Source organism: Centroberyx affinis, unplaced genomic scaffold (assembly GCF_046629955.1).
Source record: "Centroberyx affinis isolate AG114_WGS23_722 - 3 ecotype Tasmania unplaced genomic scaffold, CSIRO-AGI_Caff_v1 ptg000358l_1, whole genome shotgun sequence".
NCBI lineage: Eukaryota > Metazoa > Chordata > Actinopteri > Beryciformes > Berycidae > Centroberyx > Centroberyx affinis.
The window spans coordinates 348,165-362,549 of NW_027279029.1; the positions used below are offsets into that span (position 1 = coordinate 348,165).

The following is a 14,385-nucleotide window of genomic DNA, read 5'->3' on the forward strand; positions in this document are numbered from 1 at the left end:
TGGACAGAGCAAAGTATCAGCACCAAAATGCATTTTTCGTTCCCCTCAAACTAATAGAGGGAGAAACTGTGCAGACTGATATTTTCATTCAATTAGAATAACTGGAGGGACAGAAACAGAAATTGGGACAATTGATTGGGAGGACGTTCAAGTTTAAGAGCTGGGGAAAGGAAAATAAAAAAAGTGTGGATGCCAAAGAATTCTCTGCCTTCCCTTCTCTTTTCCGAGCTGCGACCAGCTAGCCCTCTACCTCCTCCGCCTGTAATTGTTTCAATTACATCTCAATCTATTGTAGCTGGAGGGAAGGGTGCTTGTTAAATTAGAGGGCTTTTGTAACATTATCCATTAGGAGTGACAGCATTTTATGGTCATAATCAGATCGAATCATCCAAACTTGTGCTGTGCGCCTTATCTGGTTCTCTCATTAGGATATCTTAATTTTTCACAGCCTGTTGGTCCTAACAGCTTTCCGCAGCCAGTAAATGAGTCATATCAATCAGTCATGCTGAGGACGAAACGCAGCGTGAGGCCCGGCTCAAGGAACCGGGAGGGAGATTCATTCACACACACATGTGAATCTATAAATACACACCCAGCTCCGTTGCTCTGTCTCCCTCCCTCCCTCACTCTCTCTCTCTGTTTCTTTGTCTTTCTCTCTGTGTCTGTCTTTCTGACCTCCTCCCCACCTCCCACCGCACCCCACCCCACATGTCTCTGCAACACACACACCTCACTGGAGGCTCCACTTCAGCCCATTCAAATCCCTCCTAATTGACACTCTGTGAGAAGAGGCAAGGCTAACCCTGAGTGCACTTCACTGGGTATACCAAGGCATGTTCGAGAGCACATGAACGCTTCCCTGCACAGAAATACATGAATATCGGCGTTCACTTGCTTTCCTCCGGCTTTACGATTCACATGGCGTGGTCTCCTCGGGGGAGGCAACAAATTTCGTTTAAAGAAAAAAAAAAATGCAACTAGAGGAACTATCTAAACGAATATTGCATCGCAAGCAATATTGTTTGAAAAGTAGCAGCAGCAACAACGTCTCCAGAGGCATCCTGAGGATAATCCTGTGAAACCTCTGGTAACCGTGGAGGAGGCTGCGTCTCAGCGGTATGGCACTGCTTGCCGCACAGCTAGAGCTAGCATCACTAAGGAAGGTCAAGTCTGGGACTGTCTCTCTCTCTCTCTCTCTCTCTCTCTCTCACTCTCTCCCCCTCCCTGCTACTGAGTAAAAACCACCGCTGTGAGAGACAGACTTGATTAACGATGCATAGACTTCCCCCATCGAGAAACACAAGAAACTGTAGTGTGAGAGGATGCATGCGGCGCTGAGGTCACACACTCCACTTTGCTTTTTTACCAAATATATGAGTAAATATAACTTTCAATATAGACCAGTGGATAAAAAGACAGCACTTTACATGAATCTCACAGCAGATAACCTTGTTAGGTATTCTGCAAACAGCATTTTTCCAACAATACCAATACCAGACGACGATAATAAAAAAAAACACATATTATAAACCACATACCTGCCCAGATGTATGAAATTGTTCAATTGCTACTCACCCTTATACACTCGCACTCACACACACACACACACACACACACATAGAGGCCATGAACCGATCCACATTCATCCACAATACCCCGGCCAACCCAAAGAGATACACACAATCCCCAGAGAAACCCCACTGTCCGCTTTCCCACAAATGTATTTTCTAAGGAATATTTGTGGATTTCATAAAAACACTGTTGCACATTGTGGCGATGAATGGGTGGCGTGGCTATGAATACATGAGCAAAAACCAAGAGAGACAAGATAATAAATTATGAATTATGTACTGATCTCAGGTAAAAATATTTATCCAAGTTCTCCAACAGAAGCTCCAACCATTGCTCCAAAACAGAGTGCACAGGTTGTATCAAACCCGATACAGATTTCTGAGAGTGTGCAGATAGTCTAGCACCAATATCCTTTCAAGTGTAGACGGCAAGGAAAAACAAATTTCAGATAAAGAAATATATATTAACCTTTATTTATCGAAGGGAGGATTGCCGGGTATGCATGCGCTTTCCCTGTGATGCCCTGCTTCACAAATTTACAGTTATGGATTTTCACACCTGTTAGCTGCACAGTACAAACACAGTTTTCCCATTGCCATTGAGCATCTTCAAAAACGGCACTTTGGGGGAGAAGTGCTTTGCCCAAAGGCACATCGGCAGTAGTTGTGGAGGGAGGAAGAATATTACTTTTGGTGCCCAGATTTTCCCAGCTGATGTGGGAATCTGAATTGGTGACTTTCCAGTCACAAGCACAAGTGTTGGGTGGTAACAGTAATATTATTACTTTTGCCAGAGTTAGAAATTACTATTTAAATTTCAGTAGTAATACTGAAGTTACAAATGAAAAAAATGTAAGCTATTACCTGGTATCATCCTATCCAAATACCAGATTGAGGTTGAATTATTAACTGTATTCATGATTGATTAAAAACTACATCCCGCCCCCATCACCCAATTCATTTTCCTCACAATTAGTCATTGTTGGTGCGTGTAATTTTCTATTTTTGATTTTGAATTAGAATATTAAAGCTCCACTAAGCAAGATTTTTAGGTAAAAATAAACCCCCTCTTTATCAGCCAAAATCACAAAGCAGGGCTGCAATCGAGAAGAGCGTCCCATCCCCATTAATTGAGACCCCATATATTCGCCCTACTTGCGGTCTCCTAAACAAGCAAATGACCCGTCCAGATAAAACCGGTTGGTAAACACGAGCGGGCTGTGTGCAGTTTACAGATGTCACGTTACAGGATTTCTTGGTATTGAAGTTCAAATTTTTCAAACAGCTACCTCTCTCTGATATGTGGAGCCACTAACTTGCAAAATATGTCTAGTGCAGACTTGGGCATGCACTGAGCTAGCCTAGATGAGAAATGGCAGAAGGTTTACTATTCTCATTACTTTGATTGTATCGAGCTACAGGATGACAAGAAGATAATTGGACATCACCCAATTTGGTTACCTAAATCATTTAGTGCACAGACGAGGCAATGTAATGTAACGAGCAGTGTAACAAATTACTGCTTCCAGGGAGAAATAAGGAAACATTCGAAATGAGTAAATTATGCTTCTCTAACCTCTATGCCTCCATTGCTTCAAAATATCCTGCATACTGCTCTTGTTTAGCGGCACCTTAATACAATTTATTCAGTTTTGTTGTGGTGGGACTTGACCCTCAGCTTGATATGACTGTGTGTCTTGATAAATAAGCATCCTGTGTCCTCAGATATGCAACAATTTCTGTGTGAGTTTGAAAATTCTGTATTTTTTATCTAGAACATCAAATACCAGGATGTTGTTGTTTGTTTTTCAGAGTTTGAGAGAGTACATATCAGCTAAATCTGAACCGGAAAGTAGCAGAGCAAAGAGCTACACCTGATACTGTGTGGCATGACTGATGTAACCTTAACCAATCATGGAAAAAAACTGGTCAAAAAACATGTCTGCAAAAGAGGGCATTTTACCCCAAGGCCTTCACTTTTCCCAACACCCTCAGAGGCAGATAAGCCTGCTGGGACAAATTTTTGTTGTTGTGAAAGCAGCAACTTCTGATTGTTCAACTATTAAGATCGTCTGACTGGTTGGGGGAAAATCAACACACCATTGAATTCAAACTGAAAAAATAACCTTTACTTTGGCATCACATAAAGCTACGCCAAGGACACACATCTCAGACCGAATAATGAAGCAAAGTGAAATGTAAAGGTGACTGCCAGGCTATTGAAATGCCTCCACTTAAAATGAAAGCATCACAAAAGGAATTTCAGCCGGGACCAGTGACTTGATGGCCTTCACGTAACATTATGAAAGCTTGCCTTTCTCCTCATTTGCGTCTAATGAAAACATATATCCATGCAAAGACTGTTGACACTTTTCATAATTATTGATCTAAGAAAAAGGTCTTCTTCAATGAATGATATGTCAAATGATATCAATAACAATGATGTGTCTTTGCTGTCAAATATTCATGTCTGAAGGGATAAATAATGACATTCCCCATTTGCACTGCAGGTACGATTAAGGAAAAACAGAAAATATAATCAGCGCTGCTTTACAAAAAGCATAAAAAGACCTTCTTCAATTTGATAAGCCCCCTCAAAGCTCCAAAGAAAACAGCAGCAGACACATCTGAAGTACAGAGAGCTGAAGAGACTCTGCAGCACTCTCTCCATAACAGCCAAAAAAATTCATGTGACTGTAATTGTTTACATTTACAAGTGTATCCCTCCACGGATGTTATTCATGAATGTATAACTGTGTTAATGAATGTCTGTTTCTTATCAAAAGGTATAGAATATGTTAATTTGCAAATAAATGAGTGTTACTGCTTATATCCTTCTTGGGAACAACACAAGCACACTCCACACAAGAGGTCAGACTGCAGGATCACCAGGTCAGCCGCAGAGCTAATCTACTGAGGTCGGGGTTGAGTACCTTGCTCTAGGCGGTTCAGCTTTGGGGACATCAAACTAACATTTCCTCCAGCCGCCACCTGACATCTGGCTTCCAGCAGATCAAACTACTGGCCAGCCTCTCTTGCCATAGGCTAAATTGGTCAGTCCAGCAGAGTTTTATGAGGGCAGCTCCGCTTTACAGTACAGTACAGCGCAGGGTTATCAAAACAGTGAAATAAAATCAAGCTTGCCATGTTACTTTATTTTAAAATATTTATAGTAATAGATAATAACAACCTGTATTTCTATAGTACCGTTCTTAACAGTGTGACAAAGTGCTTCGCAAAACAAATACAGCAGTAAAACAGAATAAAAACGCAAAGAAGGATCAGAAAACAGAATAAAAAAAGAAAATTGAATCAATCACCTACATTAGTGTGGTGTCCATATTATGAAAAAACAGAAAAATTGACAACTGACTACTGACTACTACTATGTTGCCTCTATATACATTATACAGTATATATACATTGTATTATCATATATTATGTATATATTATCATATATACATTATATTGTGTAGTGTAGTGTAAATATGACTTTTTCTAAGCATCCATGCATTATAGTGTTGTTCCTCTTCATTTCAGATGTCCACTGATAATGTTTTTGAAATTTTTTCCTTCTACGCCCTCTGCATGTTGCATCAAGTCTATATACTACTACTGTATATATATGGGTGTGGCAAACTCCTCATGACTTCGACCTGACAAAGAGCCTTTGTGCTCGAAACAACCATTAAACTTGTATTACAGCATCAAAGTGTGTGGGCCCTTTCCTTTTTCTAGGAAAAATAAAGGACATGTTACTCACGTCCCCATATTGCTAAACAAGTTTTACACTTGAAAGCTTTTCAAAAGATTCAAAAGCTTAGCAATAGGTCCAGCTGAAATCTAACACAGAAGTGTTTTGTTTCTCCTAACATGCCCTCTCACTCCCTTTATCCTTCATCCCTGCTCTGAAAGCAAATGTTTTCTCTCCATTTGTAGCATATACAGTAGTTCAGTATAGGTATACCTACAGTAATGAAGGCCTGCAGTGTCAGTAAGAGCCGCCAGAAAGAAAAAAAAATACAAAAAAAAAATACATAAAGGGCAAGAAAAGGAGTATGATTGGAAAGAAGTAGAGAGTCTTACCTGGATCCACTTGTCGGGAATGGCCATAGCCAGACGGTAATCAAAACCAAGTCCTCCCTCTGCCACTCCTCTGCAGAGAGCAGGCATCCCTGACACGTCCTGGGGAGAAGCCACACAATTTCATATTACATTTTCTCTTTGTGTGCACAGGTTTCTTCCCCGGGAGTCAGCCTCAGCATTTCCATCTGCATTGTATAATGCTCTAAGATCACATCATTACTACTCGACAACCCGCAAATTAAGGGTAAAAATCCTATACTACATTCCAAAAATAGCGAAATCCCATTTACTTGTGCATTATTTCTTAATTATACCAATGAATACTTGAGCAAGCTATTACTAACTATTAAGTGCTTTCATTAGTAATAGCTGTGGGCAGTGCCATTGCAAAGTAAGTGAATGTTAAGTGTGTGTGTGTGTGTGTGTGTGGCAGAGTGTGTGTACCTCTGCGATGGTGATGCAGTCAGGATAAAGGGTGTGTAGAATGTGATTGGCAAGCATCAGGTAAACCAAAGAGTCTTCGTCCACCTGTAGGCCAAAGTACTCGCTGTAGTCCCCCGAGAAGCCTGAGCCTGAGGAGTAAACACCCACATCGTGAATAAACTAAATCTCATACACCACCCAAACAACCCAAACTTTACTGCTAAAATCTCCTTCACTCCTCAGTTTTGGAGTTCCAGGTTATCTTGCTGCTGATCTATTCAAATCTATGACAAATTTCTGTTTTACCATAAAGACACAACTGTCATTTCTTCAAATAATTATGTTCATTAACATTTTATAATTACCTTATTCCAGTGTATTAACCTATGTATTATTAACCTTTGGAAAAATATAACTAGACAAATTGCATTGTAAGTACACAATAACACACACTAGTACTCAATGAGATACATCATAACATGAGCACATTATGTGTAACTGTATTAATTATTTTATGTATTTTCCTTGTCAAGTTTATGAATGTTTTCAGGTCTCTCTTGAAAAAGAGATTTCTATTTCAATGAGACTACCTGACTGAATGCAAGTACCTATGTTAGTACATTACGTTTGTACACTTTGTACATACTTAATGTACATTGCGTTGTTACACTCTTAAAAGTATATTACATATTGGGAGATTTTTATTAACTACTTACAGAGTATTATTATACAAGTCCATATTTTCCAAAATGGGCCCTATTATAAGAATTCAAATGTTTCTCTTTTTATACAGTATACATATGTGATCAAAGATGTTAAATGTAGACAATGACAAAATTTGAATGGTTAGATTAAAGTTGCACTTTTAAAAACCCATTTTTAGAGGCAGTTTCAGACTATCTGCGGTCAACGAATCACAACTAGACTCAGTCTTGAGTGGCTCCTGCAATAATTGCTAAAATCCTTCCAATCAGGAAAGTTTGCAGCATTTGAACTGGAAAGCCTCCAGTTAGCAGGTTGGATTTGACTTAGAGAAGCTGCTGTTGTCGTCCAATCATGATCCAGTATTTTGGCTGTTCTGCCTGTAGGACTCAGTCTTCAAAATGAATTTAATAAAGACCCCTTTTACTAAACTACATTTATTTGCATAACATCATGAAGAACCTTTTTCTCATCCTGAGCTAAAGCCTATATTTGAAAACAAAATCATGAAATCTGAATAATATGGGACCTAAAATACACAGGTTAATACACTAGATTAAGGCCATTGGCAAAATTGTAACCTAATGTTATTTCATTGAAACATGCTGTGAAGATAAGGAATTGCAGCACACTAAGGCTGGCCCTGCTGGTTTGGGATCAGTCAGTCCTGGCAGCCAAACTCCTGTTTCTCCTTATTTTTAAACAGAAATGCTAATACATACTGCACTATGGGACGGGTTTGAAGGAGAAGAGAATGATACGCTTTACACTCACTATGCAGCCCTGATGCACACAGTTGCTGAAATGTGTTTTGTGTATAAACTAGCCTTACCAATGCCATGGTGGTGGTACAGCATCGAGGTCACTCCATCAAACCTGAAGCCATCAAAACGGTACTCCTCCATCCACCAGCGCAGGTTTGACAACAGGAACCTCAGTACTTCCCAGCTAGTGAAACAAACAGACACACACACACACACACACACGCACACATACGCATTCAAGGTCAGATAAACAAGATGCTGTGAATTATTCACACATCTCATCACGCAGGTTAGGCACCAGAGATTAATTTTCAGCGCTACAGGACATTCACATATTGATACCCAAAGCTCCATTATGTCGGAGATGGAGTGTCGGTGACAGGAGATGGTGTTTTCATTAACTACACTGTAGAGGGGAAGCTGTCCCTGATGTGTCCAGTTGTCAGCGCTGTCAGGATGAGAAATCAGCGCCTTACAGCACACAGCTAAGTTCTCTGATTTCCATCGGACCACTCGCATGACCATTCGCTAAGTGTTTAGTATGGCCAGGCCCGTCCCTGTGCGTTTGAACTGATAGGATTTCATGCTACACTTGAGTAAACAAACACCATGCAGGAGAATTGAGTTCCCTCTCCTGAGGATGAGATCAGTCATACACTTCTACTCACTTTGGCCTCCATCTCCAGCGTGTGAGTAGCTCCTCTGTCCAACAAGCAACAGGACAAATACTCTGAATAAAACCAGGGAAATGGAGAAACTGTCTGAATCCCAAAGAGTAACTTGTGGCAGAGTGCTGTAGCCCATTCTGTACTACAAAAGGATGTAAATTGCTCTCTTGTCTGTTGGCTGGCCTGTGTTGGTGAGAGCTAAAGGAGGAGCATGCCATAAATGGCCAAGTCCCCTATCCTGGGGTGGTTGAAGAATGTGAGAGTCATCTGGATCTGAACATCCACTCAAGGCAAAGTACACTGCGCATCTCACCTCTACCCGTTCAAAGGCATGTTGCCATGGAAACGTCAGTTAAAACGCAAGATTTGGTGCCTCTATGCAGTCTGTGTAATGAACACAAAATGAAACATTGTACACACGGAGGCCATATTGAATAGAAGCAGTCAAGCACAGAGGAAGTGAGGCACATGCCACATTCATGACACTGATTAACTCTGAACTGCAGCTTATGCATAAGTTGAAACATGCAATTGAGATGCTGTCTGTACACTTTGGCTCCTATAAAAGGTGGTGAAGGCAGGTGGAAAGAGTATATAATGTAACCTATCAACTTGTTAAAACATATCTTTGATACACCGCCTGAATGTACAAACAGCAAATGCTGAGGATTATACATGTAAGCATTATAGCATATAACAAAATCCCTGTTTTTTAATGTAAGAATTTAGGTAAGCCATAGCACGAAATACATTTAGATGTGCTGTATTCTGTGCTCCATATCTCAGGGCTGGGTGACCCCAGCGCTGTTTGACAGGTGTGAAGCTGCATGTTACATCGGCGCTTCCTCCTTCCCCAGAGGAAGAGCACAAGGGAGCCTGGTATGATCCGATATAGCAGCCTGGCTGGGTGGTCACGCAGCCCCTGTGATAAATAGATTAGGTCCTCCACTCCACTGCGCAGAGCCAACAAAGGCTCAGACACAATGTATCCTCACGGGATGGAGATAATAGCCAGAGAGAGCCAGAGGCCCAAGATGAAACCATACTGCCACATTAGGACCCACACTGCCATTCATCATCAAGTCCAATTACACTGAGAAAGTTAGATCTCTATACCTGATGCAATACACTGCTTATCTATGCAGTTAAATGAAGTTGTCATTCAGTCAGCAGTGTTATTACAAAAGCAAATTACATATTACACTGTCCTCATGCAAAACCTCACCGAGGAAAATGTAGCTCTGCTAGGTCGCGCTAATAGAGTAAAGCTCTAATGTTGCTGCTTGTAGAGTAAGATAAGATAATCCATCACATTTGCTGTTGCTTTACCTGCAAGCACCGCTACATTCTGCTGGCTAAACAAGCCACTGCAAGTCAATCCACATACTGTAACGTCTATTTCTACAAATCAGCTTTGTCTGCTCCAGTTGGTTGCTGCTTATCAGAGCTTATTTCCTGTGCCCGTGTTAACATGAGTGCGACCCATATTATGGAACTTATGTTCACTTGCGAGCAGCACAGATACCTAAACATGCTGTGTTTCTTGAAGTCGATTTTGCATAAGAGGTCAAGGCAACTTGTCATAGTGGCAGAGAGGAAGATTTAAGTCCCTGTTTTCACAACATCACAGGTAAGCTGCAGATAAGACCAAATAAATTTAAGAAGCTGACAGGTCATTCCACAAGAAGTGTGATGCTCAAACAACGACGCTAGACAGGCTGATGGATGGTGTGCATTTGTTGGACCGAAAAGGACAAATAAGGTGCCTCATTTAACGCATTTCAAACTTTTCTCCAACCCCCAAAGGTATTAATGCGTCACACAACCAGACACATTGACGAGAATGACACCTGCAATAAATTCAAATTTCTTGGTTGAAGGCCCAATCACATTTAAATATTTATTTATTTATTTGTTCGTTCATTCATTCATTCATTCATTCATTCATTCACTATATCAATTATGGGTATATACACATAGATTATTGATGGATAGGACTTGCTGATGAGTTGCAACAGGCAGTAGGTCTGACTGATTCAAGTGTGGTGGAAAGTAAAGGCGTTGTGGTCGGGGGTGGATGGGCGCATACATTTGATCTTTTCAAATCTATGACAAATTTCTGTTTTACCATAAAGACACAACTGTCATTTCTTCAAATAATTATGTTCATTAACATTTTATAATTACCTTATTCCAGTGTATTAACCTATGTATTAACCTATGGAAAAATATAACTAGACAAATTGCATTGTAAGTACACAATAACGCACACTAGTACTCAATGAGATACATCATAACATGAGCACATTATGTGTAACTGTATTAATTATTTTATGTTTTCCTTGTCAAGTTTATGAATGTTTTCAGGTCTCTCTTGAAAAAGAGATTTCTATTTCAATGAGACTACCTGACTGAATGCAAGTACCTATCTTAGTACATTACGTTTGTACACTTTGTACATACTTAATGTACATTGTGTTGTTACACTCTTAAAAGTATATTACATATTTGGGAGATTTTTATTAACTGCTTACAGAGTATTATTATGCAAGTCCATATTTTCCAAAATGGGCCCTATTATAATCATTCAAATGTTTCTCTTTTTATACAGTATACATATGTGATCAAATATGTTTAATGAAGACAATGCCAAAATTTGAATGGTTAGATTAAAGTTGCACTTTTAAAAATCAATTTTTAAAGGCAGTTTCAGACTATCTGCAATCAATGAAAGTAAAGGCGTTGTGGTCGGGGGTGGATGGGCGCATACATTTGTCTTCAACTCCGACAACCTCAACTCATGCCAAAAAGTTTTCAACTGTGAGTGAAGTTTGAATTTTTAGCGAAAGTTTTTAACCATTTAACCATAACTTAACCATAACTTAACCTAACCATAATGAAAACTTTTCCATAACTTTAACCAAACTGTTTCAAAACCTAACCCTATCCTTAACTGAAGTTTTAGTTGCCCAAACTTTAAACTTTCTTTTACTTACCTAAATGTAACGGTCAGCTAATCTTTTCTGGTGACGAACAGGAGAAAATGGCATGTCCAATTTGTGGTGGAGAAACATAATCTTCACATAATTTGCGTCCACAACATGTAATCTGTTTTTCAGAGTTTGTGCTCATTTCACAAACTTTAATGAGACTGTTGTGGTTCGACAGGTAGACCTACGTTCTGATTACAGAATGTGTCTTTAAGAGCCATATGAAGCATTTGAGGATCGCATGAAAATGGCTTGACTACTAACAGAAAGCTCTTTTCTAAAATTATTTTTCATGGAACTTTTCTGCTGTTTATCAGATAGTTTTAAGGGGCTGAGGGGCATGGTGGTGCAGAGCTGCTATGTTCCTGCCCACTGGCTCCATCCAGCACCTACTAGAAGCACTACAGGCAGCTCCAACCACACGCCACACACCTAGAGCTAAGTTGAGCTCATTAGCCGGCGCTCACCAGAGGAAAAGAAAACCTGCTTTTCCCCTTGCTGTGCGGCTTGCTGGGGAAAGGGAAATCACTCATGGGTACTAAATACTGGAATTACTGGGTTTCGGACTGGGCTGGTGAGATGTGAGCTTGCCTGGCCCCACTCGGGCCAAAGTGGAATGAAATAAGTAAAAGAAAAGGTAGATGCTCCAAAGGGAGATAGCCTTTTTTTCCCCCCTTTCTGGATAGTTTCTGCTCTGTTTCTTCAAAATAAAAGCCCCTGGCCATTTATCAGCAGGGAATTGCTTCTTTTGCCTTCACAAGTTTGATTATTGTAAATTCACACTGCTCTTGCTGTCTATCCATTCCATTGCCCACTGCCCACAGTGTAGAAGAGTATCGGGAAAGCGGGGGAAAGAGGGAGAACGACATGCAACAAAAGAGTTGGATTTAAGCTCACAATACTGCAAATACATTGCATGCACTGAAGCCTGCTGAGCCACCAGGCCAACCCATAGAAAAATCTTTACACCAGCTATAAACTATATACCTCTAGAGCCTTAAAAGCCTTAAAACATGGCTTCAACCACAAGCGCGCAATGCTTTGTGTACCATACTGGTTACTTAGAATAACTTTACGATGCCGCTTGGCTAACATACTGTAACAAGCAAATAGCAGCAGCCAGCCTAAAGCAATGAATGGCAAATGAAAGGCAAATAGAGCTCAGGGAGGGACATTAAGGTTTAGAGCCTTTACAGAGTAGCTAGACTAAAAATCACGGCACCATCAGTGGTATTAGCAGTCATGTCATACATCAAGGAAGCCAATTTATTTAATGTTATTTGAGATCTCACAGACTGTACATACAATCCAGGTCAGTGCTATAGTGCTAATCTCATTTGTTGAATGTCTATACACTCGCTTTGGTCAACATTCAGGATCAACCTCGGCACAAAGGCACAGAAGAATTCACAGTTTATAGCGCCTCATCCACACATCAGAAACAACAATTTGAATGTAACGATATGCGTATGGAATAATCTTGTCAAAGAGAAAATTATGTCATTGGTCATCAAACACACGACACATTTCTCAGCATGAGAAGACGTAGAGGAGTTGAAAAGATTTTCTGACCACTAAAGCCTGGCCTCGGGCCTATATTTCATATCTTAAGAATTCACACAAAGATTGATGAAAAATGGATGCAAATGATCCTGAGGGAGATGGGGGGATTACTGATAGAGCCAACATCAAACCTCTCAGAAGTCTCACATCTGAAGGCCCTGATCTGCAGAAAGGCTTGGCTTCACCAGCTGCCGGAGAAGATGGCTGCCTGCCTCCTCCACACCCAACCGTGGGCTCCGTTCATTCATTTAGTCACTGTCTCAGGGTGACCTTGCCCTCTTTGCAAAAGCTTATTAAAGGAGCAGCGGTGAACCAATAACACAGGCCTTGGATATTCCCCGGCTAGTTAGTGCTCATCACATCAAGAGCAGGAAGGGTCCAGTGCATCCATTTGTGCATCGACATGTACTGTACATCCTGATGAAACAAATATGAGAAAAACTCTTTATGGCATGGTGTATGGAAATATAAGCAAAAATATTCTTGCATGTTACAAAGGCTTTTGGAACGTGGAGCTCAAAGCATGGGAAACATGGGAAAGTGTACAATAATTACTTTCTCCACCATCATGCTTGAGTATTTAATCTAATTCAGTATTTCAGTAAGTACGATTACAAACAAGACAGACAAGAATCTTAGTGTCCTTAAGAAGTTTCAGTGCAGCCCTGGCTCATTCTTCTCATCTCGAGTTGGTATTCAGCAACTACAAAACCACTTCTAGCATTTCTACAGCCTGGAACCAAAGCGAAGCCAGACACTCTTAATACTGAATGCAGACGCATTTGAATCAAGCAACACCAAGTTAACAAATTGGATAGCAAGCATCTATTTAAACAACATTCTCTATAGACTGAGCTGAATGTTTTATGAGGAAAGCTGAAGAGGAACAGATATCAAAAGAGGTGTTCTTTGATAGAGATGCAGAAGTGGACGCTGAGCAGAGGAGGCAGCAAGGAGGAAAATACATCTCTGCTTCGATAGCTTGTATCAGTCAGCTCCTGTCAACCTATTAGGAACATCATGGTCTGCCTCCGATGGCTGATACCAGGGCTGCTTGATTAAAAACAGACTGTATTTCAGACTTGGTTCCTGGCTAGCCTGTGAGGTTCATTTCCTTCCAAAGGGAGTAGCAGAAAAGCTTGACACAAAAGACACATCCAAACAACCTGCGAGGGGGAGAAAAGACAAATGAACTGACTATGACATCGCACAGCTCCTTTGGGCTTTTACAAATGACTCCTCATATGCCTCCCAGTCGTGGCATATGTCTGCACCGTGTCTAATGAGTCCTTCTGATACGAGGAGAGTTCAATAACTAATGAAAGAAGAACCTTGTTCTCTTATTATAGCCTCTATGCCTGACACTAAGCATTGTATAATGTATTGGAAGCTGCTGCACACCGACGCACACTTATTAAAAGCGAGTTCAAAAAAGGCATTTGATAGACTCAACAGTCCCTGTTCCCCTTTAATGTGTGGTGGGATCATTTTCCAGGGACAGAGGCGAGAGGAGAGACACTTAATTAACAGGGTCTACAACAACACCAATCAATAGTTTTGGTGTACAGTGAGCACCGGCGGGGTCAGAAAACAGCCTCCCAACTTAAGTGGAGTTGCC

The 14,385-nt window shown here is 40.6% G+C and overlaps 1 protein-coding gene across 1 annotated transcript in view; it reads right to left on the bottom strand.

Annotated features, from left to right (window-relative positions):
- Positions 1-14,385, bottom strand: part of gbe1b (glucan (1,4-alpha-), branching enzyme 1b) — a 75,057-nt gene that overhangs the window by 39,280 nt on the left and 21,392 nt on the right. Inside the window, exons 8-10 of the mRNA XM_071515510.1 lie at positions 7,615-7,730; positions 6,102-6,229; positions 5,658-5,756 (exon numbers count right to left, since the gene is read on the bottom strand). Of these exons, the coding sequence (XP_071371611.1) occupies positions 5,658-5,756; positions 6,102-6,229; positions 7,615-7,730 (343 nt within the window). The remainder of the gene's footprint in view (positions 1-5,657; positions 5,757-6,101; positions 6,230-7,614; positions 7,731-14,385) is intronic.